General features: G+C 38.3%; 1 protein-coding gene across 1 annotated transcript in view; it reads right to left on the bottom strand.

Annotated features, from left to right (window-relative positions):
• Positions 1 to 25,100, bottom strand: part of LOC150079395 (disintegrin and metalloproteinase domain-containing protein 11-like) — a 445,660-nt gene that overhangs the window by 269,519 nt on the left and 151,041 nt on the right. The window contains exons 11-12 of the mRNA XM_090383050.1: positions 10,433 to 10,504; positions 1,670 to 1,836 (exon numbers count right to left, since the gene is read on the bottom strand). Of these exons, the coding sequence (XP_090239176.1) occupies positions 1,670 to 1,836; positions 10,433 to 10,504 (239 nt within the window). The remainder of the gene's footprint in view (positions 1 to 1,669; positions 1,837 to 10,432; positions 10,505 to 25,100) is intronic.

Genomic DNA, 25,100 nt, shown 5'->3' with positions numbered 1-25,100 from the left:
TTTTTTCAAGGAAAATGTACCTTATTCCTTAAACCCTTATATAAGCCCATCAGAACATTTATTTGGCACTTAAACTTCTCACATTATTTTCAACAAAAATACATAAAGATGTCCTTTGGCTGTATTATATAACCTCTACAAATAACTCTATCACAAGTCAGAGAGAGTTATCCCTCTACAGATAACTCTACCATACAATTTGTATGGAAAAATTAAATTCATAGATTAAACAGTTTTAATGCAGTACTGTTAACTTTAGATGGTCTGTGCATGCTTTGCATGTATTGCTATGTAGCACTTGCAAATGTGATGTTGCTTATGAAAGAGATACATATACAGAGAAAAAAAAAAAAAAAATACAGGAAGAAAGTAATAAATATTATATAGTTTTAATTAAACTAAATGGCTAAGTTTAGAGAATGTAAACCTATAGAGTTTTATTAAAAGTGCTCTATAAAGTTATAGTAATAGTAATCAAGTGATATCTTAATAATCAAGTGACATCTTGATTACGACATCTTAGTAATCAAGTGATAAGAAAATAACCATATTTAGTTTTTTTTTCTTCAACTCTATTAATCACAGAAAATAAAAAAATCACTGTATGTAAGAACAAATCAAATGTGCCTGAAATGTAAAGCACTGCATATGTTAGCTAATTTGTTTATTTCATACTTTAGCTGTTGTTATTTGGTTTTTAGGAGCATTAGCAACTACGGCCATATTGCTCCGGGATATGCGGTGGTCATTCCCTGACCTTTCCGCATCCTCCGTATTTGGTGGTGACGGGCTCGAACCCCGGTCTAATCAAGAAGCGTGTGCTACGCACTGCTGCTCCTTCCCACCTGGCTACGGAGGCGGCCCATACTTTAGCACAGAAGATGATGAAGGCAAAGTGACTTCTGAAATGACAACTTATCCCCATCCCCTTAACTTAACCAACTTATTTTTATCTCATACAACTTTAACTTACTTAATATCTTTAAAAATCCTGATAACAAACAGTCTAATGTCACCGCATGCAGTGGTATGTGTGCTTTATAGCTAACGAAATTAGTTAAATCAGTGAGGTAAAATGAAATGGATAGTACTGATACCACAGTAGAGGTAACAAAGTTGAAGAGCTGTCTAAGTACTAAGTCAAATTTATTTTCTTATGCAACAGTACCACCTAGTTCATTTCACTAATTCGGCTTCTGCACCTCCAAAAGGATCTATTCGACATATTAATATATGAAATTTTTCTTCATTAACTGTTAATTCAGAGTAAAGGATATCAAAGGATATGAATATTATTTTTAGTCACAATAAATCTTCTACCAAGTATGGGATATGACTTATTATTCTGTAATTGCCCCATACATTTTATGTCATTCAACTCCTACATTTGTGTATTTTAATCTAAATTTTATTCTCAAAATTAAAAGGTAGAAAAATTTAAAAAAAAAGGGGAAAAGGTAAGTTGTGTTAATTCAGTGGTTCATCTTGGATTTCAAATTTCCACCACCTGTCTCTCATTATGGTATTAAATGTATCAGTTGTCATAACTGAAATATGTACAGCACTTACCAATATTAATGCATTTTAACCTTCAAAAATATTCCAATACGGGGAAAAAAGTAGTATTAGACTTACACAAATCATGAATTAGATTTACAGGAAAACTTACGTGAGCAAATGTGTAGAATCTTTGGCAACTTTGTAGAGTTTACGTGAGGCATATTCCATGAAGTTGAGCAGAGTCTGCCTAACATCACTGCTAACTTCCATTTGGTCTCCATGGGCCCAAGTTTCCACATAAACAACAGATACACGAGTATTAACTGTACGAAAATACTATACAAAGAAAACATCAAATTTTATTGATCAAATTTTGAAAATACATGGTTGCACATTTAAATGTAAATATAACATATGCCAATAGAACGTCACAAGAAATCTAAAATACAACATATTTAAATAATTACAATAATTTGTATTCTGAAAAGATAGCAGATTTTTGAAATTTCAGGAAAAACAGCTGAAATTCAACATTTAAAGAGTGTTCAGAATTAAGAGAAAAATGCATTTGCATTTATTTTTATTACTTGTGCAATTACTAATTGTAATCACAGGCTATAACAAAGTAGTCCCCTACTAATTAAAAGAAAACTATTTTCTCTTCATGTATATATTCACCAAGTTTAATGTTTGGCAAACAATTACAATTACCAAATCACAGTTTTCCTTCTGGTCCTGAATGAATTGTGAACGAGAGTGAATTGTCACATTATACACATTTAAAATGCAGAAACTGTAGATGTATTCATACCTGCTCACCAGCTGGATTGTTCTCTTCATCACTGAGTTGTTTTCATACTCCATGTACCAAGGATGTCATAAGAAATCTCTTTGCAAGAAATCTCTCACAGATGCACACAAAACTTTTTGTTTGCTTGCTGTTCAAATTATTATTATTATCATTAAATCACCTCATCCAAACTCATAAATCATAGAGCTATATAACCAAAAGCTATGAAAATTTAAACTAAACATATATATTTAGTTTAAATTAAGTGCATCAGTTCTGTATGTAGCTAAAATATAAAAACAAATCAAAGTTTGTATATTATTGCATCACATATAGAATTGTGAAATACTTCAGGAGTTGCCTAGCTCTTGTATCTCAAATAAGTGACACTTCCCAAGTTGAGAAGTCTATTATAACTTATTCTCAGTTGAGTACCATAACAGAGACGACTGTTCAGGGGTTGGCTATCATTGCATGGATAGGTATCCTAGGTGTAAGAGCTAACAACCCAGTTGTGGCTTATTTAGACTATATGAGAGATGTCAAAACGTGTGAAATCTGAACTCACAGAATTCTGGGGTTATAGAGCCCCAAGCGATAAAAATTTTAGCTGAATGTAAAAGTCAGTACACTTTTAAAAATTTTTGTAAATTGAGTCTCTGCAGCCTAAGAATCCTAGGAGTTCGATATCACATCTTTTGGCATATTTTATATTGTGTAAGTCACAATTGGACTGACAGCTCTTACACCTAGAATACCAAGGTGCAAGAGCTGACAATGCTAATGAAGGATCAACAAACTCTAGGATGGTGCCATATGGGTGGTGGCACTCAACCTAGAATAAGTAATGATAAACTTGTCATCTTATATAGAGATGGTTAATCAGATTCTTGCATCTAGTGATCCTGGGATATTGGGGATTTCTCACCCTTCCCCTAGTGACCCTACACAATCAAGGAGCACAGGGAGTGACTCTCGTGATCCTGATTTACCGAGGATTGCTACCAATCGAGACCTCGGACTAGAAGGGATCTTGGAACATGAGACTTTGAGCGGCCAAGTGGAGGTCTGGGGTAGACCTGGGTCTACTTGAGCCACTAGACTGGTTAAGGGAGCCTTGACTCTAACCTTAACCTTCAGGAGCCTGAACTATCGGGTTCTTGAGAGGCCCCAGATTTATCAGAGGGTCTGGAAAATCTAATCAATTGAGCATGCCTCAGACTCAACTTGAGGCATCCAGTTCCAGGGGAGGCTTGTTCCCCCTGTTGTCCAGCACCACTTTCCATATGGCCAAATTTCCAGGGTTTTGCATCTGTGCAGTATGAGTTAAAGGTGTCAGTGAAGCGGCGGTGGAGCCATCCCTTGCACTCATCTTTTGATGGTGATGGCATTAAAGAGTCAGGAAAGGTGCGCTCTCGACATAGGTGGGTGGGTGATGGGACCAAGCTCCTATCCAGCCATAGCTTTTATTGAGCTCATTCGTAAGAGGATCAATGCTCTTCCTACCCTCTCTAGGTCGTCTCGAGGACATAGTATGGAGAGAGTATGCAGGGCTGGATGCAATGCTGTCAAGTCACTCCCCCACATTGCTCAATGATACTTCAGAACACACGGACTGAGAGATAAAAGGTACAACTCAGTTGTGAACTTAGTTTCCAACAGGCTTCACCAGAAAGGAAGGGAGGTTAAGAAAGAGCCTTGATTCAACACACAGGAGGGTTTATGGAAACCCAACCTCCTGTGTGCAAAGAATGGCTCCCTGTTGCTTCTTGATGTCCAAGTTGTGGGTTTAAGCCAGGACCTTGAGCATAGTCATCGTATTAAGCTCAATTATTATAAAGATAACAGTCACTTGAAGGCGTTAATAGCTCAGAAGTATGGCACACAACCAGTCATATCTACTATTACTGTTAGTTAAAGGGAGTTTGGAGCAAGACATCTGCTGACTTACTCCTGAAAATAGGTTTATCAACTTTCGATATTAAAATCATTGCAGTCTGGGCTATCCAGGAGAGGTTGAACTGCTGGGGGGCTCATCAGTGAATGACCACGGTTAGATTCTGCTGATAAACTTGGATATGTTAATGTCGTTGCTAGACATTTGCAAGGTTAACCTTTGCCGTAATGAAGGGAAGGTAAAAATTTAAAAAAAAAAAAAAATGTGCATTTAGTTAAAATTTTTATAAATCGAGGCTGAGAACATGTAACAATCAGTTAATACTTGGAAAACCTTGGCTCAGCCTACAAAAAATCCTCACCAGAAATGCTAAGTGTGCTCTCTTCAAATTGTAAATTGTTGCATCAGAATGTGAACCTAAGAACCACAGGTAGAAGACAAATTTCCGCACATCTATTCTACATCTGTCCTTTCTTAATTTGAATTTATGCCCCCTTAGGTTCGTAATCTGAACAAGTGGAAGGATCCCATCAGAATTCAGCGTGATCAACCCATTCAAGGCCTTATACACCTCAATCAGATCACCACGCAGGTGCCTAGACTCCAGCCACTACAATTTGCAGAACTTAAGTCTCTCTTGGTAAGAGGATCCATTCATTCCCCTCACCAATCTTGTTGCCCTTCTCTGTACACATTCAAGCAAATCTACATTCTTTCCATAAATGATGCCTCCAGACCTATACACAGTACTCAAGGTGTGGCCTGACCATTGCCTTATACAGAGGGACAATCACCTCCTTTTCCCTGCTAGCAAAATTCCTATATATCATTGACAAAATCCCATGACCTGGCCTGGCAGCCTGTCTGCATTGCTCAGAAAACTTCATATCTGACTGCACAATTACTCCCAGGTCTTTTTTCATTTTCTACCACCTTAATTGTAGTACCACACAGTTGGTACGTTTCTCTGGGGTTACTTCTACCCATATGCAGTACTTTGCATTTGTCAAGGTTAAACTTCAGTTGCCACTTCTTAGCCCATCTGCCCAAATTTTCTAGATCCTGTAGCAGTAGCACACTGCCATTACTAACCCTACCAGCCTTTGGTAGGGTTAGTAATGGGAGTTCCATTATTATCTGCAAACTTCGACACTAAGCCTGATATACCGTCAGCAATATCATTGATAGATATACAAAACAACAGTGGACCCAACACCGAACCCTAAGGGACTCCACTAATAACCTTCATTAGTCCACGAAGAGCAGCACCCATTGATTACCATCCTCTGTCTTCTCCCATTCAACCATCCTTTTATCCATTGTAGCAACTTACCCTTAATACCACTCTACTCCAATTTGTACCATGCACAACAGTGTCAAAAGCTTTTCTGAAATCCAAATATATGATATCAAAATGATTTTTTTGCATCCAGTTCCTTTGTAACCAAACCCATTCCATGTCCGAATTATTGCTGCAGTCTTGTCTAGATGATCCTGCAATGCATCTTTAACCCGGAACAGAAGTTAAACTAACTGGTCTGTAATTACTCATGTCACCCTTCAATCCCCCTTTGTGAATTGGGGATACATTTGCACATTTCCAGTCTGTGGGGACCTCCCCTGAGCTCTCGTAATTATGGCTAAGGGTTTGCTTAGTTGCCTTGCCACCTTTCTTATGTTTAACTTCAACAATTTCTCTTCCATTTTGCTCTCAGTTATTACAAAATCATTAAGCACCCTGCTACAATTTGATAACCTTCTGTCATTTTCAAACCTTAATAACTTCTCATGTGTGAATGTAGACACAAAATACTCATTCAGTTTGTTTGCTATCTGAGCAGGATCATCACTTTCATCAATATCATTGATAAATATACAAAACAATAGTGGACCCAACACCGAACCCTGTGGGACTCCGCTAATAACATTAGTCCACGAAGAGCAGCACCCATTGATTACCACCCTCTGTCTTCTCCTACTCAACCATCCTTTTATCCATTGTAGCAACTTACCCTTAATGGTATTAAGGGTAAGTTGTTTTACCAATGGGTGCTGCTCTTCGTGGACTAATATAATTAGTGGAGTCCCACAGGGTTCGGTGTTGGGTCCACTGTTGTTTTGTATATTTATCAATGATATTGATGAAGGTATATCTCCATTATTTTACCCAGAACAGAAGTTAAAATGAAGAGAATTAATTTATATCTGTTAAAATAAATCAGTATGTCATACTTTACTCGCTATGCAAAATTGGCATATTTTTGTTAAATATTAACTGTGACATGAAATTATCATGGTGATTTTCGAAATCTACGCATAAAAATTGGTTAAAAACAGCATTTAAGTTCTTGGAGGTAAAAACTGTGGTCATAGCAATAAACACCTATACAGTACTAGTATTAACACACTCCTTCAGGATCACAGATTGGATCAACACCAAGCTGGAGGAGATTATGTAATCAGCTGGAATAATGATGACCAAGAGATGCAAACACCACCCAAAGTCAGCCATTGAGAGTCTGACCATAGCCCAAAAAGTACGAGGGGGGGGATTTGACAGACCTTATGAACAAAAGAAGGCAATTAAGAATTTGGGGGGTTAATTCTAATAAAACACAGCCCCAATCTACCAATCCATAAGGAAGATAGAAAAATGCCACCACTCAACCTCAACAAGGAGGCCCCACTCACACAGATAGAAGAAATAAAGACAGAAAGATGAGTCACGAAGGAATTCTAGGGCAAACAATACAAGGACCTGCATCAAGAATATATATAGCATCCAATGCATGGTTCATGAGTGGGAAGCTCTTCTCTGAGACTGAAGGATTCAAGCGTGCTATCCAAGACCAGGTAATCAACACCTGGAACTACATTATCACCAGGAAATACATTATCAAGGACCCTAGTGTGACAAATGACACACACTAATGCTATCTGACTCCAGAAACAACCCAACATCATCGCAGGATGATCACTCAGATGGCATACACTCACAGACATGACCAGGTTGACAGGATAGTACATCAGAAGCTGGCATAAAAACACCAGTTTATCAAAAAAAGTGCACTATACATGAAGTACAGACCATCAACAAGCCGTACTAGAGATCCCTACTCAAAACTTACACTGGGACAGTAAAATAATAACAGACAAGACAATCCCACACAACAGACCAGACATAACCCACATCAACAAAAGGGAAATGGCTACATACCTGATCGACAGCAGTGCCAACACCAAAAACCTCCAGAAAATCTATGGGGAAAAGATCAGGAAATACATAGACCTAAGACAGGAAGTCAAGTAATTGTGGAATATGGAACAAGTAACGACCATCCTGATCAGGGTGTCAACCACTGGCACAGTGGCATAAGAACCTAGCAGCAATAGGCCTCCCAGAGAACACTTACATGGAACTCGAGAAAGCTGAAATCCTGACCACCTGTAGGGATAGTCAGAGTTCCTTGACCAAAAATAATAGTACTCAGACACAACCAACTACCCAATGCACTTGGTACCAGTACCTGTCATGGGGTGGAAAAAAATTCCATAAGGAGAAAAAGTCGTAATAATAATAATAATACAGTGAAAGCTCTCTCTTTCTAACGTCCCAACACATTATAACTTCCTATGTAGTTGGATCGGGCCAATTTCTTATTTTGATTTTTTTACTTTTTATTAAAATATTCACATTTAAAAATGACAGAAAACTTCAATTATATTGAAGTAATTGATAAGCTTGTAGCCTGATTGTGAGAAGTCATTTTTTTAAGAGTTCTCATGCTCTTTTCTTGCAGTGTGGTAATGAAATGAACATCAGCTAGAAAGTAATTTCATTAACTAGAGTGTATGTTTATTACAATAAAGCGGATAGCTTTGCCAATCACAGATAAAATTAAGATTTTGCAAGCTGTAGATAATGGTGTGCATTCTAAGACTGATATCACCAAACAGTTTAGCATTCCTAAGAGTACGCTGTTCACTATTCTGTATTCAGAAAAAGATTGAAAATTCACAGAGATCTTTCAAACTGGGTAGGATTCATTCATTCATTCTGGGTAGTATTCATTGCTGTAACATATATTCAGTTTTCTTTCTTTGTTTATTTTTAATCAGTTCAATTCTGAAGTGCAGAGGATTAGCCTGCAGCGTCCTCGCATGGTAGAACATTTCCCCCCTTAAGGTGTCCACACATACCCGATGGCTGCTTCGGGAAGTCAGATGTTAGACTCCCTTACTTCCTGCAATTGAGAGTCTCCTTCCTTTACTCAGGTGCAACACCATCACCACATCCTGGTTTGGGACAGGCTATAGTGAGTCTCATGTATATATGGAGGAAGTTAATTATAGCAAGTAACAACACAAAGGCTAAAAGAAAACTTCCTACAATCTAGTCTATACTTTCCCCCACATAATTTTTGGCCACAGTTCTGGTATCAGTTATAACTGAAAACTTCATCATTATTGTCTCCTCTCAGAGCCCCTCTGAGGTATCTAGTTACTATGCTCTGTAGCCAACATATTCAAGTCTTTCCTCTTGCAGTCATCCTTTGCTGATTTTACTAATTATTACTTCTCTGTCTCTAAAAGGAAATGCACAATAAGGTACTGCAAATTGCAGTGGCTGGAGACTAGGCACCTGTGCGGTGATCTGATTGAGGTGTATAAGGCCTTGAATGGGTTGAGCACGCTGAATTCTGATGGAATCCTTCCATTTGTTCAGATTACGAACCTAAGGGGGCATAAATTCAAATTAAGAAAAGACAGATGTAGAATAGATGTGCAGAAATTTGCCTTTAGCCAGCGGGTGGTTAATTGCTGGAACAAACTTCCATCTGTCGTTGTGGAAGTTGATAGGTTAAATAAATTTAAGGAGGAACTGGATAGGCATTTGGAGGGAATGGTGTGATTTTTTTTTTTTTTTTTTTTTGGCTGATGCTGCATAAGCTCATACACTTGCTTTCTTGCATCACATGCCACTACTACTACTACTGATAAAACATCGTAGGCCCACTTTGTTATGTTTACCCTACATGGATAACTTAATATCTGCCTATATCATAACCCTGAATCCTTTTCTTCCTCAACCATTTTTAATTAAAGCCATCCAAGTTTTTCAGTATTTAACAGAGCTGCCACTTTTCTGACTATCAATGAAGCTTAACCAAAGTAATGCTGAAGAAATGCCCTTTGATGCTGGTCATTAACTAATCTCCCAATCTTGGCAATTATCTTCAAATTTTGACATAATTCCTGTATCTCTTCATGCATGTCATTTAAGAAAATCAGAAATAACAGTGGCTCCAGCAATAATCTCTGCAGGATCCTCACTTCTAATCCTAATGCAATTTAAAGAGAAACTATCAATCGCAAGCTTCCATTTTGCTGTCCTGTAGACATTCCTCAATATACCTAGGGATTTTACCGATGATTCAAACACCTATCAGCTAATACAATAACCTCTTGTGTGAAACAAAATGAAATGCATTAAAACTTCTAAATAAACAAGTAAAAATTATTTCCTACATTAGCTACAAACATGTCACATTGCCAACTCTTCTGTTAACATTGACTGAGATTGATATACTCCATTATAAATTGGTATTTCTAATACGAACATCATAGATAGTTAAATGTCAATCTCCTAATCAGATCATGAACATGCATGACTGAATCATTGGTTTTGGAGGTTGAGTAGTGGCCAGAGTGAGGATCATCTTTAATGGACAAGTGAACCAACCACTGAAAAGTGTTCAAATAGCATGTAGTATCTTCTCTGAAAGCTGTTTTTAACATTTTGTAAGTTTCTGTACTTTTCCCTAATTTGAAACAATATTTGATGCAAATTCATTTATCGAATGGCAGCCACCTTGTTTCAAAATGGAAGATCAAAATAAAAATACCCAAAGTAGGGCTATCCACAGACCTATGTCAACGATTGGGACATAAATAAAATTTGTGGTCTCATGAGTGGTTACTTCCTGTTCCCAAAAACATTGTTTTTTCAGGATTAGTACAATTTCTAAATGGGAAGTGGGCATTTATATCAAATGGCAACCATCTTGTTGCAAGATGGTAGATAAAAAAGATAAAAATTAAACAACCCCCATCAGGACACTGGAGTACCTCACAGGAGTTTCATTTTTATCCTTCAAGACTATGGCTTTCATTTGGTGCTGTGATGTCTTATCATATATCACACCATATCACATCAAAAATATAAATAGTAAACAGCAACTTACCATGTCAACACAGTTGACAATTTGGATGGCATCATTAACAACTTCAGATCTGCTGGCATTTCTACTATCAAACTGGAAATGCATTTTGAGAATAAATTATGTATTAGACACATTTAATATTAATTATATTCAATAATGTTATAATAATAAAAACTATATGTTAAATAAGTATATACAGTATAATACAGTGATTAAAGAAATGATGCACAATGCAAAATGTAGCTTGGAAATATATATGAAGTAAGAGGAACTGACTATCTTGTTGTTGTATTAAATGGACAATATGATTTAAAATGCCTAGTTAAATGCAGTGTCTTAATACATAGTAACAGAAGAACAAATTTTACCTTTACCACAATATTATCTTCAATTTCATGTGAACCAAAGCATCTGTTCGAGCATGGCATTGTTATAATTACTATACTATAAGTACTTTCGCATTATGTCATTCAGGAATTCTGAGGATGGTTCCCCCTATTCCAGAAGGTCCAACAAAAATATACAGGGCAGCCCCCTTTCCTTTTGTCTCTGCTTCTTTAAGACACAAGGGGACATAGTATGGGAATGATTTCTACTTTGCCTGACAGCTGCCTCTTCCTCTAATTTTCTGCTATACTCTACACCTGTGCCTTCCAACTCTCAATCTATCCATCCTGTCCTCAATTCCAACATTCACCACCCCTCCCAGAAAGCTCATATGACGATTTGGTTAGCCCTGTCAGAGTACTGTTCCCTACTGACCTGGTCTAGGCTGTGCCAATGGATATGGGTCAGTGGTCTTCCACTGACCCCTAGACATATTGGCCAGATGAACAATATACCAACATAATCTTACATACACACACACACACTAATTAACATTATCTGGCCTTTACAGAGGGCTATATACGTCGCAAGACAAATAAACATGGAATTCAGGGAACCTCCAGAGCCACTGGACAATATACTATACCCCACAAGGTTTTCCAAAGTTTTCAAAACTTACACAAGGAAGAGACAGATATCAGCAAGAGAGGGTAGTAGGATCAGTACCTGTTAGCAGTTGAGACAGTATTCAGTGAAGTACGTCCCTGGGCTAAAGCTAGACAGAAATTTAGAATTTATATTTTTAATTTTTTTTTTTTTTTTTTCAAATTGTGTTCACAAATTGCTGTGTTCAACTAGCTAACCCAATTACTGAAGCTAAAGTTGAGAAATAAAATTCTGAGACTTAAGTACAAGAACCTAGTAGTGTGATATGGTTGAAACTTAGTTTCAGGTAACATCATTTTAGTTAAGTGATGAATCCAAAGGTGGTAATGGGAGGGTGAAATTAACCCCATCAACCTGTTGTGAGATAGGGGGAATTTTACTTTAAGTTTGTTCTTCTTTCATATACAAATTCATTGGATAAAGCACACCCAGGGTCCTGAGCTGGGTATCATCATTCTTCTCTTTCTTGGTGATTCCCTTCTACTTCTGTCTGTCTGTCTGTCTCTCTCTCTCTCTCTCTCTCTTTCAGGGTAACTCAGAAATTTTTTCTTTTAGCTGGTGCAGCATAAGCCTCTGGCTTCCTTGCACTATATGGCCAACAATAATAATAATAATAATAACAACCAACAGTAACACCAGACATCACAACCACCCTGTGTACTTGGTAACAGTACCCATCACGGAGTGGAATCCCCCAATCAGGGAGAAATAATATAAGAGCAATAATAATAATAATAATAAGGAACCCCCTCCCGCCCAGACGGTATAAGAAATGAAGCTAGAAAGATGAGCAAAGAAGACACTCCATGGCAGACACTACAATAACCTCCAAGATAACATCAATAACATTGCTTCCAATGCATGGCTCACAAGTGGGCCGCTGTTCCCGGAGACTGAAGCATTCATACTGGCCATCCAAGACCAGGTAATCAACACCAGAAACAATAGAAAATACATCGCACAGGAGCCCGGAATGTCAGATGACACATGTCGACGATGCCACCTGGCCTCAGAAATGATCCAACACATCACCGCGGGGTGCAAGATGATCACTCAGACTGAGTACACTCATAGACACAACCAGGTAGCCAGGATAATAATACATCAGAAGCTAGCGAGGAAATACCACTTGACCAAAGAAAGTGTATCATACTACAAGTATGAACCCCAGGCAGTACTAGAGACCCGAACCCACAAGCTGTACTGGGACCGCGCCATAATAATGGATATGACCATCCCGCACAACAGACCAGACATAACCCTTGTGGACAAGATGGAAAAGGCTATCTACCTGATTGATATAGCGGTGCCCAACACTAGCAATGTCCAGAAAACCCATGAGGAAAAAATTAGGAAGTACATGAACTTGAGATATGAGGTCAAGGAGATGTGGCATATGCAAGAAGTATCGACCATCCCGATCATCGTGTCAACCACCGGTATGGTACCAAAGACTCTACATAGCAGCCTAGCAGCAACAGGTCTCCCAGAGAACACCTACAAGGAACTCCAGAAAGTTGCAATCCTGAATATCTGTAGGATAGTCAGAGATGTCCTCGACCAACAGTAACACCAGACAGACATTACGACCACCCTGTGTACTTGGTAGCAATCCCCGTCACGGAGTGGAATCCCCCAATCAGGGAGAAATAATATAAGAGCAACAATAATAATAATAATAATAATAATAATAATAATAATAATAACAACTTTTATTGCATTTTGTGCTATCTGTCAGTTCTACTTTGTAATCTACCAAGAAATAAACTCATTATCTCCATGCAGTCTTGTACTTTACATATCCATTACTTTATTTGTTTCAATGTCTAACTTTTCTTCCTGCATTAATACAAAATTTCTATTTTAGCGAAACGTTTTTTTTTTTTTTTTATTCTGCTTATAACTAATGGATTGTAAAACTCTCAAAGGTAAATGTAATTTTTTTAATGAAAATTTTTAATTATATGCCTTTTGGAAAATAAAAAAAAAATTATAACCATAAAATATAAACATGAAACTAATAGTCACTTCCATTTTCAAAGTTTATAAAACCATGTGCATATTTTCAAACGTATGCACATATTTCTGCTTATATATTTGGTAAAAAAATACAGTAAATCCTTGCTTTAATGGACCTCAAATTTAGCAGGCTTCAGAAAAAAAGGACATCTTCACAGAACAAAACTTCCCATATATACATAACCCAGTAACATAACATAACTGCCTCCGAGTGCTGGTATTTATCATGAGTTGAAATATTTTCACAAGACAGTGCCAGGAACTAGGATTTGCTTAATCATCACTTTTATCTGCTTGCCAAGCATATCAGATATCAAGAGGGAGTCATTTGAATATTCAACAATTGTACATGGGAGTTTTTCAGACTCTAAATAATTTTTAGACAGAGTTTCGCTGCCACTATATGATGGCAAAATTTCAAGCTCCTCTACTCCACACAATAAGTGTAGTATTACAATATACTACTACATTTTGTATATTATTATATATTACAACATTTCGATTTTAAATATTACAACAACAGTATTATATATTACAACATTTTGATTTTCATTTTATATACTTTTATTTCAGGGGAGGTGGGATTACGTGCGGGGCTGTTTCACATAATATAGCCTAGCCCAGTGGTTTTCAACCAGGGTGTGGCGGCACCTTAGGGTGGCGCAACAACATTCCAGGAGTGCCACGTAATTTGGGTTTAAGTTACTTAAACTTATTGTTTTAATTTATACATTTATTTCATTGTAAAAAGGTATGCAGTATCTTTTAATTTTGTGGTGATCTATAATTGATGTTTACTTAGTACCTCTATATAAAGAATAAAATTATATACTGAATAAATATATATAATTTGTATTATGAAATGTAATTTTTATAATTATATTATTGTAATAAATATCATATAACATATATATTTTTTAAATGTTATATATATATATTGAGAAAATTGAGTAGGGGTGCTGCAAAATAAAACAAATTACTTAGGGGTGCCATTATTAAAAAAAGGTTGAAACCACTGGCCTAGATCTTTGGCATTTACATGATTCCTCAATGCATGGAACTAACCCGGTTTAACAAGCCATTTGGCAACTGGCATGTTTAAGGTAGATAGACTACTTATAATACAGCAGTTTTTAGTGCAGACCACTTTGCTGGTCTAAAATGGTTCATGGATGCAAATGTACAAAAGATGGAATGGTAGGCACAAAATTCTAATACGAAACCTATGAGATAAGCTGGAATTTCAGATGAGTGCAAAACCAATTCATCCCACATCAATAGATCAAATGTTCACTTTTCTGCAAGAAGGCTCGAGGACTATACCCGATTCAATTGTTTTGTTTGCTGGAAGGCAGCAAACCAAGGAGGGTTAAGTGTAACATAGAAGCCAAAGGAGAAAAGGATACACTACTGCGGCAAGTAGCAGTGAAGTGAATGTGAAAATGATGATGGTCCAGAAGCTTTTCAGGGACATTATGTGTATGGAAAATCCTTCAATGCTATGGAGGGGGAAAAAATAATACTAAATATATATATTAGCATTAGTTTGGTCGAAGTGAGTGGTCCTTTAGATGTCTCAGATCACAACTTGGTGACTGTCTTTTCTCCAATAGAGCCTTTATCTCATGGCTATTCCCAACCTCGTGTTGTTTGAAGAAAGCATTACAAGAAAGCAAAATGGGATGACCTGCAAGATTTCTTTTCTTCTTTTCCTTGGTCGGATTACCTTTTATTTATTTAATTTTTTTATGAAAACCTCAAACACGAGAGGCATTAGAACCAATAGTAGTTAGTACCGTGCTTCGGTTCGAGGTTGAGAAGATGAAAGACGATATTTGTTGACATTAGACAAACTCCTGTAGACTCATTTTCAGGAAATACGTATGAAGGAAGGTTGTTCCAGAAAACAGCAGTTGAATGAATAAACGAGGAAGATGAAAAGTTGGTTCTGTGAGTTTGAAGTTGGACAGTAAATGGATGTTAGCTAGTGGCGACATGTGTTCGGACTGTTTTGAAAGAGAGAGTAGGAATTATAGAAGTCAATTCAGAAGAACAGTGCCCATGGAAGTATCTGTAGAAAAGGCCTGCAGCAGAAACAGTACGTCTAAGAGACAGAGAGTGGAGAGACTGTGTTAGAGATGAGTCATTAATTAACCTAACTGCACTATTCGAATGGAAACTAGAAGCCTGAGAGAGGGTTTGAGGGCACCACCCCAGATGTGGGAACAATATTCCATGGTAGGGCAGATCTGAGATTTGCAGAGGGAACAGCTGTTTGGAAAAAAAGCAAAGGAGAGAGCGAAAGAGAAAACCAAGTTTTTTAGAGGCAGAGGAAGCAATATTTGTAATGTGCTTGTGCCAAGAGAGTTTAGAAGTCAGAGTAATCCCCAAAAGAGATATATCATTTTTCCTAGAAATCAAAGTGTCACCAAAGATAAGCATAGGAGCAGAAGAATCTTTTCTGCGAAATATAAGACAAGACTGAGTTTTGGAAGGATTGAAATCAACTAAGTTGTCTTTGCCACGCTGGAGAATTACCTGGAGATCGGCATTTAAGGAACTGGTAGCAGATATTAGAGAAATTGAAGCTAATTGAGCAGGGCAAGGTTTCTCAAAATGGAAAGTGGAATGCAATGTGCTATCATCGGCAAAACTATGGATAGGATTTCCAGTCAATAGAAGGTCATTAATATAGTAGTAGTAATGGCATGTGATGCAAGAAAGCAAGCATATGAGCGTATGCAGCATCAGTCAAAAAGGGGGGGAAAAAATACACAACCACTCCCTCTAAATGTTTCTCCAGTTCCTCCATAAATTTATTTAACCTATCAACTTTCACGACAGATGGAAGCTTGTTCCAGCAATTAACCACCCGCTAGCTAAAGGCAAATTTCCACACATCTATTCTACATATACGAGAGGAAACGAGTGGGGGGAAAGAGATGGGCAAAAGCTGTGACTACTAGCTTTGGCAAGAGACCAGAATTCTCAGCTACCATTGGGGTAAGAAGCAAGTTTTCTACTCTTAGCTTGTTCAAAATCTAGTTTGGGCTGATTAATGACTGCTTTACAACTGTTGCAAGCTTTGGTGTAGGCAGGAAATGAAACTGAAGAATTGGAAACAAGCCAATTACGATATGCAACGTTCTTCTCTTGAACAGCCTTAGCACATTTATTGGAAAACCAAGGTTTAGATATAGGACGAGGTTTTAAAGTGGAGTGTGGAACAAAGGATTCCATTCCAAAAGAATAATTTCACTGACATGATCTGTGCAAATGTTGACATCAGAAGTTTTGAAACAGTAATCCAACCAAGGAAAATAAGAAAATAAATCTCGCAGGTCATCCCATTTTGTATTCTTGCAATGCCAAACAACACGAGGTTGCGAATAGCCATGAAATAAAGGTTCCATTGGAGAAGAGACATTCACCACGTTGTGATCTGAGGTGCCTAAAGGACCACTCACTTCATCCGTGTACTTAGAAGGGTTGTTTGTGAGAAAAAGATCAAGGGTGTTGGTTGTAAGGTTAGGATGTCCGGTATTAGTAGTAGTAGCAGTAGTAATAGTGGCATGTGATGCAAGAAAGCAAGTGTATGAGCTTATGCAGCATCAACCCAAAAAAAAAAAAAAAAAAAAATCACACCATTCCCTCCAAATGCCTGTCCAGTTCCTCCTTAAATTTATTCAACCTATCAACTTCCACAACGACAGATGGCAGTTTGATCCAGCAATTAACCACCCGCTGGCTAAAGGTAAATTTCCGCACATCTAATCTGTCTTCTCTTAATTTGAATTTATACCCCCTTAGGATCGTAATCTGAACAAGTGGAAGGATCCCATCAGAATTCAGCATGTTCAACCCATTCAAGGGCTTATACACCTCAATCAGATCACCGCGCAGGTGCCTAGCTCCAGCCACTGCAATTTGCAGAACTTAAGCCTCTCTTGGTAAGAGGATCCCTTCATTCCCCTCACCAATCTTGTTGCCCTTCTCTGTACACGCTCAAGTAAATCTACATCCTTCCTAAAATGAGGCTTCCAGACCTGTACGCAGTACTCAAGGCATAGCCTGACCATTGCCTTATACAGAGGGACAATCACCTCCTTCTCCCTGCTAGCAAAATTCCTATATATCATTGACAAAACCCCATGATGTGCCCTGGTAGCCTGTCTGCATTGCTCAGAAAACTTCATATCTGCCTGCACAATTACTCCCAGGTCTTTTTCATTTTCTAACACCTTAAGTGTAGTACCACACAGTTGGTACGTTTCTCTGGGGTTATTTCTACCCATATGCAGTACTTTACATTTGTCAAGGTTAAACTTCAGTTGCACTTCTTAGCCCATCTGCCCGAATTATCTAGATCCTGTTGCAGAAGCACACTGCCATTACTGTCATTAACAACCCTGCCAACCTTTGAATCATCTGCAAACTTCGACATTAAGCCAGATATACCTTCATCAATATCATTGATAAATATACAAAACAACGGTGGACCTAACACCGAACCCTGTGAGACACCACTAATAACATTAGTCCACAAAGAGCAGCACCCATTGATTACCACCCTCTGTCTTTTCCCACTTAATCATCCTTTTATCCATTGTAGCAACTTACCCTTAATACCATTCTGCTCCAATTTGTACAATTCTTGTAGGTAAATGAACAATCTGTGCAAGGTCATTAGTAATTGCAAAAGCCTCAGCATCTTAACCAGCTGGATTGGTGTGACCAGAAAATGGAACTGTTCTTCTGAATTGGCTGCAGTTGTGAACATTAAAATCATCAAGGAAAATTATCTCACTGTTAGGAAAGTTGGACTAGAGAAAGTCAAGTGGCAAAGAGAGGAAGTCAAAGGTCTCCAACTGATTAATAAAGTTGGGAAAATAGAGACAACAGACGAATTTGACACAATGAGGTAAAGATATTTTAAGTCAGAGAAGATCGAAAAGAGAAGATTCCAAATTACGAAGTCTCTGACAGGAAATATCGGAACAGACATATGCACAAGTACCACCTTTGAGGAGAAAGGAATCATACAGCAAATAATTTGGGCAACTGAGATGAGCAATAGTTGAGTCAACCCATAACTGAGATTCTGTCAGAAAAAATACATGGCGTTTGACAGACTGCAAATGGAAATGCACATCGTTGAGATTAGAACTGAGAGCACATATATTTGTGAAATGAACTAGTTAAGTGTTTGGGAGATTTAGGTTTTTTGCAGATAAGCTTACTCTATTAGTTAATTCATGGTGTTTTCAATAGCAAGAAAAAGTGGGAGGGAGGGATGCTATATGAAGTAATGAAATTTTCGGATAGGTCGTACACATGGTAAGAATATACCCAGATACTTGAAATAATGTGGCCTCGACAATGCCCCCCCCGTGCATACACACTACTCGGACTCTCTCTCTCTCTCTCTCTCTCTCTCTCTCTCTCTCTCCCCCTCCCTCTCCCTCCAGCAAGATTATACACTAGCTGATCCGGAAGCCTCCTAAAGAGTTACCAATAGGTTCGGTCTGGTGAACTAACTAGCAGCCAACCTGTGAATGCCATTTTAGAGCTGTACTCTCGAAACATAAGGAAGACTGAATCTCGCCATGATGTTCATCATAACCTCAAAAGCCATCTTTCATACTGCATGATGGAAGAGATAGGGAAGAGTTGACCGGAACTTAGCTCTAGAGACTAAACATGGGTTCCACCACTTCAAGTCTCCAATAAGCAAAGTGGTGGTACTGCACCGGTTGATGACAGTCATCTACCACCTAGTACTGCCTGGTAACACAGAGGGGTGGCATTCCTCTATGTGGTGCCCACCTCGACGTCTGCTTACATCGGTTCACAGCTGGGTGGTCACCCACAGTGTGCTTCTGTATGGCGGTTATTATTATAATTAATATGAGCCATATGGTGCACGGAAGCCTGAGGCTTATGCTGCACCAGCCAAAAAAAAATTTTTCTGAGTCACCCTGAGAGAGAGAGAGAGTGTCAAAAGTATAAGGGAATCACCAAGAAAAAGAAGAATGATGATATCCAACTCAGGACCGTGGGTATGCCAAGCCCATACTCACCAGATGTGAGCCACTGGGGTTAATATACCCAGGATTACTAACAGTTCCATCCTTCTGAAGGTGCAAGCAGAGGATTTGGATGTCACAAACCATTCCAGACTTCGCAGAAAATGGGCCCACTTGACATGAATGTCACTCAAATATCAGTTCCATCAGCGTTTTAGACTCACAGGTAGCTAGTACAGCTTGTCAGGCATATCTGTGAGAATGTCTGTGACAACCTCAAGGACCAGTTTATGAACTTCTCAAGGTCTTCCGATATCAACGTTTTTTCAGATCATGTCAGTGAAATTATTTTTGTAGGAATGGAATCCTTTATTCCACACTCAACGTTAAAATCTCATCCCTTATCTAAACTTTGGTTTTCCAATAAATCTGCTAAGGCATATAGTGAATTGGCTTGTTTCCAATTTTTCAGTTTCATTTTCTGCCTACACCAAAGATTGCAACAATTTTAAACAGTTATTAATCAGTCCAAACTAGACTTTGAACAGGCTAAGAGTAGTAGTAGTAGTAGTAGTGGCATGTGATGCAAGAAAGCAAATGTATGAGCTTATGCAGCATCAGCCAAAAAAAAAAAAAAAAAAAATCACACCATTCCCTCCAAATGCCTGTCCAGTTCCTCCATAAATTTATTCAACCTATCAACTTCCACAACGACAGATGGCAGTTTGATCCAGCATTAACCACTCGCTGGCTAAAGGCAAATTCCCGCACATCTAATCTGTCTTTTCTTAATTTGAATTTATACCCCCTTAGGTTCGTAATCTGAACAAGTGGAAGGATCCCATCAGAATTCAGCATGTTCAACCCATTCAAGGCCTTATACACCTCAATCAGATCACCGCACAGATGCCTAGTCTCCAGCCACTGCAATTTGCAGAACCTAAGCCTCTCTTGATAAGAGGATCCTTTTATTCCCTTCACCAATCTTGTTGCCCTTCTCTGTACACGCCCAAGTAAATCTACATCCTTCCTAAAATGAGGCCTCCAGACCTGTACACAGTACTCAAGGCGTGGCCTGACCATTGCCTTATACAGAGGGATAATCACCTTTTCCCTGCTGGCAAAATTCCTATATATCATTGACAAAACCCCATGACTTGCCCTGGCAGCCTGCCTGCATTGCTCAGAAAACTTCATATCTGCCTGCACAATTACTCCCAGGTCTTTTTCATTTTCTACCACCTTAAGTGTAGTACCACACAGTTGGTACATTTCTCTGGGGTTACTTCTACCCATATGCAGTACTTTGCATTTGTCAAGGTTAAACTTCAGTTGCCACTTCTTAGCCCATCTGGACAAATTATCTAGATAATGTTGCAGAAGCACACTGCCATTACTGTCATTAACAACCCTGCCAACCTTTGTATCATCTGCAAACTTCATGCACTAATGGTAGCCGAGCATTTTGGTCTCTTGCCTAAGCTGTTGGCTGTAACTTTTGCCCAACTCTGCTCCCACCTCTGTGAAAACCAGTTGGTTCTGTTGTCACTTCAGCCAAGGATAAAGCTGACCTGCTAGCATCCCATTTTCCTTCCAACTCATGTATTAATGAACTTGGTAAAACACCTCCCACCATTCCCAACATGTTCCATTCAATGCCTCCTGTGGTCTTCGGCCAAAAGGATGTCAGAAGGATTTTGACGAATCTGGATGCAAAGAAAGCTCCAGGTCCTGATGGTATTTCTCCACTTGTTCTCAAAACCTGTGCTCCTGAACGTACTTCTGTTCTTTGCCGCCTTTTTTCACTTTCTTATTCCAAAGGTGTTTTTCCTTCTACTTGGAAATTTGCTCATATCCAGCCAGTCCCTAAAAAGGGTGACAAATCCCTTCCATCCAATTATCGTTCCATTGCAATTATTTCTACTCTTTCTAAAGTAATAGAAAAATCAACTCATCGCCAACTCTTAAACTACCTAGAAACCTTCCATCTGATCAACGATCACCGGTATGGATTCTGTCAGTGTCGATCCACTTGTGATATTCTGGCTTATGTCCATTTCCATTGAATTTGTCCATTTATGGACAAATTCAATGGTAAAGTTTGGTGAAACACAAGCAGTTGCTCTTGACATCTCAAAGGCTTTGACTGTGTTTGGCATAAAGGTCTTCTAAACAAGCATCCATCTTATGATTTGCGAACTGTTTTTTGTAATTGGTTATTCAGTTTTCTCTCTGACCACTCACTGAGGTTGATGGTAGATAGTTCACTCACTTTGCTCTTTCAGTCTTCGAGTTTATATCCATCTAATGCTTAGAAATGTTGAAAGTACTTTCGAGCTGTGTTCAATACATACAAATCAATTTTTATACTAAATAAATTAAAATATATTTTAAACCTTCTAATTTCTCCACAAATGCTGGTGTCCCCCAAGTTTCAGTTCTTTCCCCCACTCTTTTCCTCTTGTATATTAATCACCTTCTTCTATTGATTGGAAATCCTATCCATAGTTTTGCTGATGATAGCACATTGCATTCCACTTTCCAGTTTGAGAAACCTTGCCCTGTTAAATCAGCTTCAACTTCTCAAATATCTGCTACCAATTCCTTAAATGACGATCTCCAGGTAATTATCCGGTGGGGCAAAGACTTCATTTGCAATTTGGATTGAAATAGTTGATTTCAATCCTACTAAAACTCAGTCCTCTCATATCTCGCAAAAAGGATTCTTCTGCTCCTATGCTTATCTTTGGTGATACTCGGATTTCTAGGCAAGATGATCTCTCTTTTGGGGATTACCCAGACTTCTACTCTCTCTCGGCAAAAGCACATTACAAATATTGCTTTCTCTGCACCTAAAAAACCAAGTTTTTTCTTTCACTCTCAGCGTAACTTTCCTTCCAAACAGCTGTTCATTCTGTACAAATTGCAAATCCGCCCTACCAGGGAATACTGTTCCCACATCTGGGGTTGAGCCCCTAAAACCGCTAAGGCTCCTAGATTCCATTAAGAAGAGGGCAGTTTGGTTAATTAATGACTGCTCTCTAACAGAGTGTCTCCACTCTCTCTCTCATTGATGTACTGTTTCTGCTGCATGCCCTTTCTACAAATACTTCCATGAGCACTGTTCTTCTGAATTGGCTTCTATAATTCTCATTCTCTCTCTTTCAAAACAGTCCAAACACATGCTGCACCAGCCAACATCCATTTACTGTCCAACTTCAAACTCACAGAATCAAATTTTCATCATCCACACATATTCATTCCACTGCCGTTTTCTGGAAGTCTAATGTCAACAAATATCTTCTTTCATCTTGTCCACCTCCATCCCAAGCACGGTACTAAGTATTATACGTTCTAATACCTGTTGTGCTTAGGGTTTTCATAAAAAAAAAAAGTTAAGGCATATGATGCAAAAAAGCAACGTTATACAGCATCAGCCAAAAAAAAAAAAAAACCCTTCCAATTTCACCCATCCAGTCAGTCCAAATGTTTGTCTATGTTTGTCTAGTTCAGCCTTAAATTTATTTAAGCTATCAACTTCCACAACGACAGATGGAAGTCTGATCCAGCAATCAACTACATGCTGGCTAAAGGCAAACTTCCGCCATCTATTCTACAACTGTCTTCCTTCAATTTAAATCTATGCCCCCTTATGTTCTTAATCTGAGCAAGCAAAAGTATCCAGTCAGCACTGAGCCTAATCTAACCATTGAAGGCCTTATACACCTCGATCAGATAACCTCGCAGGTGCCTAGTCTCCAAATGCTGCAACTTACAGAATTTAGGCCTTTCCTGGTAAGAGAAACCCCTTTGTTCCTCTCACCAATCTTGTTACCCTTCTCTGTACTCGTTCTAGCAACTCTACATCCTTCCGAAAATGAGCTCTCCAGACCTGTATACAGTACTGAAGTTGTGGCCTGACCACTGCCTTATACAAAGGGATAATCTCCTCCTTGTCTTTGCTAGCAAAATTACTAAATATCATTGACAAAACTCCAAGACCTGCTCTGGCAGCCCTTCTGCACTGCTCAGAGTACTTCATATTTGAGAGCACTATTACCGCCAGGTCTTTTTAATTCTCCACCCTCCCTGAGTGTATTACCACACAGTTGGTATGTTTCCCTTGGGTTACTGCTTCCCATACGGAGTACTTTGCATTTATCAATGTTAAACTTCAGTTGCCACTTCTCAGCCCATCTGCCTAACTTTTTTCAACAATTTCTCCTCCACTTTGCTCTCATTACAAAATAACTTAGCTCCCTGTTAGAGTTTGATAAACATCTGGCATTCACTTCCTTGAATAACTCTTCATGTGTGAATGTAAATGCAAAATATTCATTCAATTTATCAGCCACTTGAGCAGGATCATCAACTTTCTATCTATGCTAAGTGGGCCAATCTGATTCATCACCTTCCTTCTAGAGTCTACATAAGTAAAGAACTCTTTGCTGTTTTTCTTTTCGTCCTTTGCCAAAGATTTCTCGTAATCTCCCTTTGCCTGCCTAACCTCCTTTGTGACTTGATTACATACTAGCTTATATCTGCCATAGGCGGCTGTGTCGCCTGATAATTTATATGCATCTCATGCATTTTTCTTTTCTGCCACGAGCCTCATTAATTCATCCAACATCCATTTAGGCCTGAACCTTGGAACAGTATTTCTTAGTCGGTATGAAAAGCCTAGTAACCTCCAAGATTAAGTTCCTAAATGCTTCCCATTTAGAATTCTATATATATATATATACACACACACAGTGGATTCCGGTTATTTGGGCCACCGGTTAATCGGTGCAGCCGTTTATTTGGGGCAAATCTTAAAAAACAGAACCAAATCGAGAAAATAGCCAGGGTTTACTTCGCTTAATTGGGACAAAATTCCGTTTAATCGGGGCAAGAGACCGCAGCACTGAAGATTTCCCTACAATTGTCTCCGACCGTACCACGTTGTTCGGTCGGATTTCTGGAGGTCACAACCATAAAACAATAAAAACAATTAGCAGTCACCTGTTTATTGGGCTTTTGTGTTAGTGAAATCTATCATAAACTAATAGTAAACTCGATCTTATTGAATTTGCGATAATACCGACAGCTGGAATTCTGTGGGTTATTATGGTAAAATGTGTTTACACTTTTTACCATATGGAATCTTCAATCATATAAAAAAAATAATTTTCAGAATCTTCTCTTCATTCCTATTTTTAAAGCTTTGTAATTTGTTACTCCGTTCTCACTTGCACGTATTGTGTTACTTGCAATTTGTGTGTGTCGTATTCTTTGTTATTGATTGCTTATCTTTTTACTGTTTTAAATTTTAACCCCCACTCACAAATGACAGTGAACAGAAATGTCAACCAGTTTAGTTAGTATGCACATATTACAGTATGTATTAATTCTTCCGATTATCACGTATATTCTTCCGAATTTCACGTATCATTATATTTTTTAATTGGTAAGGTAATAAAGGGTAAATTTGTACTTAATATATCTTTACTTTTATAGCCTGTGGATAATATTCCTCCTATTTTTGCTAATTAGAATTGCTGTTTAATTGAATTAAAATTCAATTCACAAACGTGATCACAATGACCGGCACTTATTACACATCGTATAGTGAACGGTACTTTACAATGGTGACTTCATCGTGACGTGAT

The sequence above is a fragment of the Mastigoproctus giganteus genome, chromosome 10 (genome assembly GCF_048544385.1).
Source record: "Mastigoproctus giganteus isolate SK-2022 chromosome 10, ASM4854438v1, whole genome shotgun sequence".
In the NCBI taxonomy this organism is placed as follows: Eukaryota; Metazoa; Arthropoda; class Arachnida; order Uropygi; family Thelyphonidae; genus Mastigoproctus; species Mastigoproctus giganteus.
Note: the sequence above shows the minus strand (reverse complement) of the source record. Positions and strands in the feature narration are given on the sequence as shown.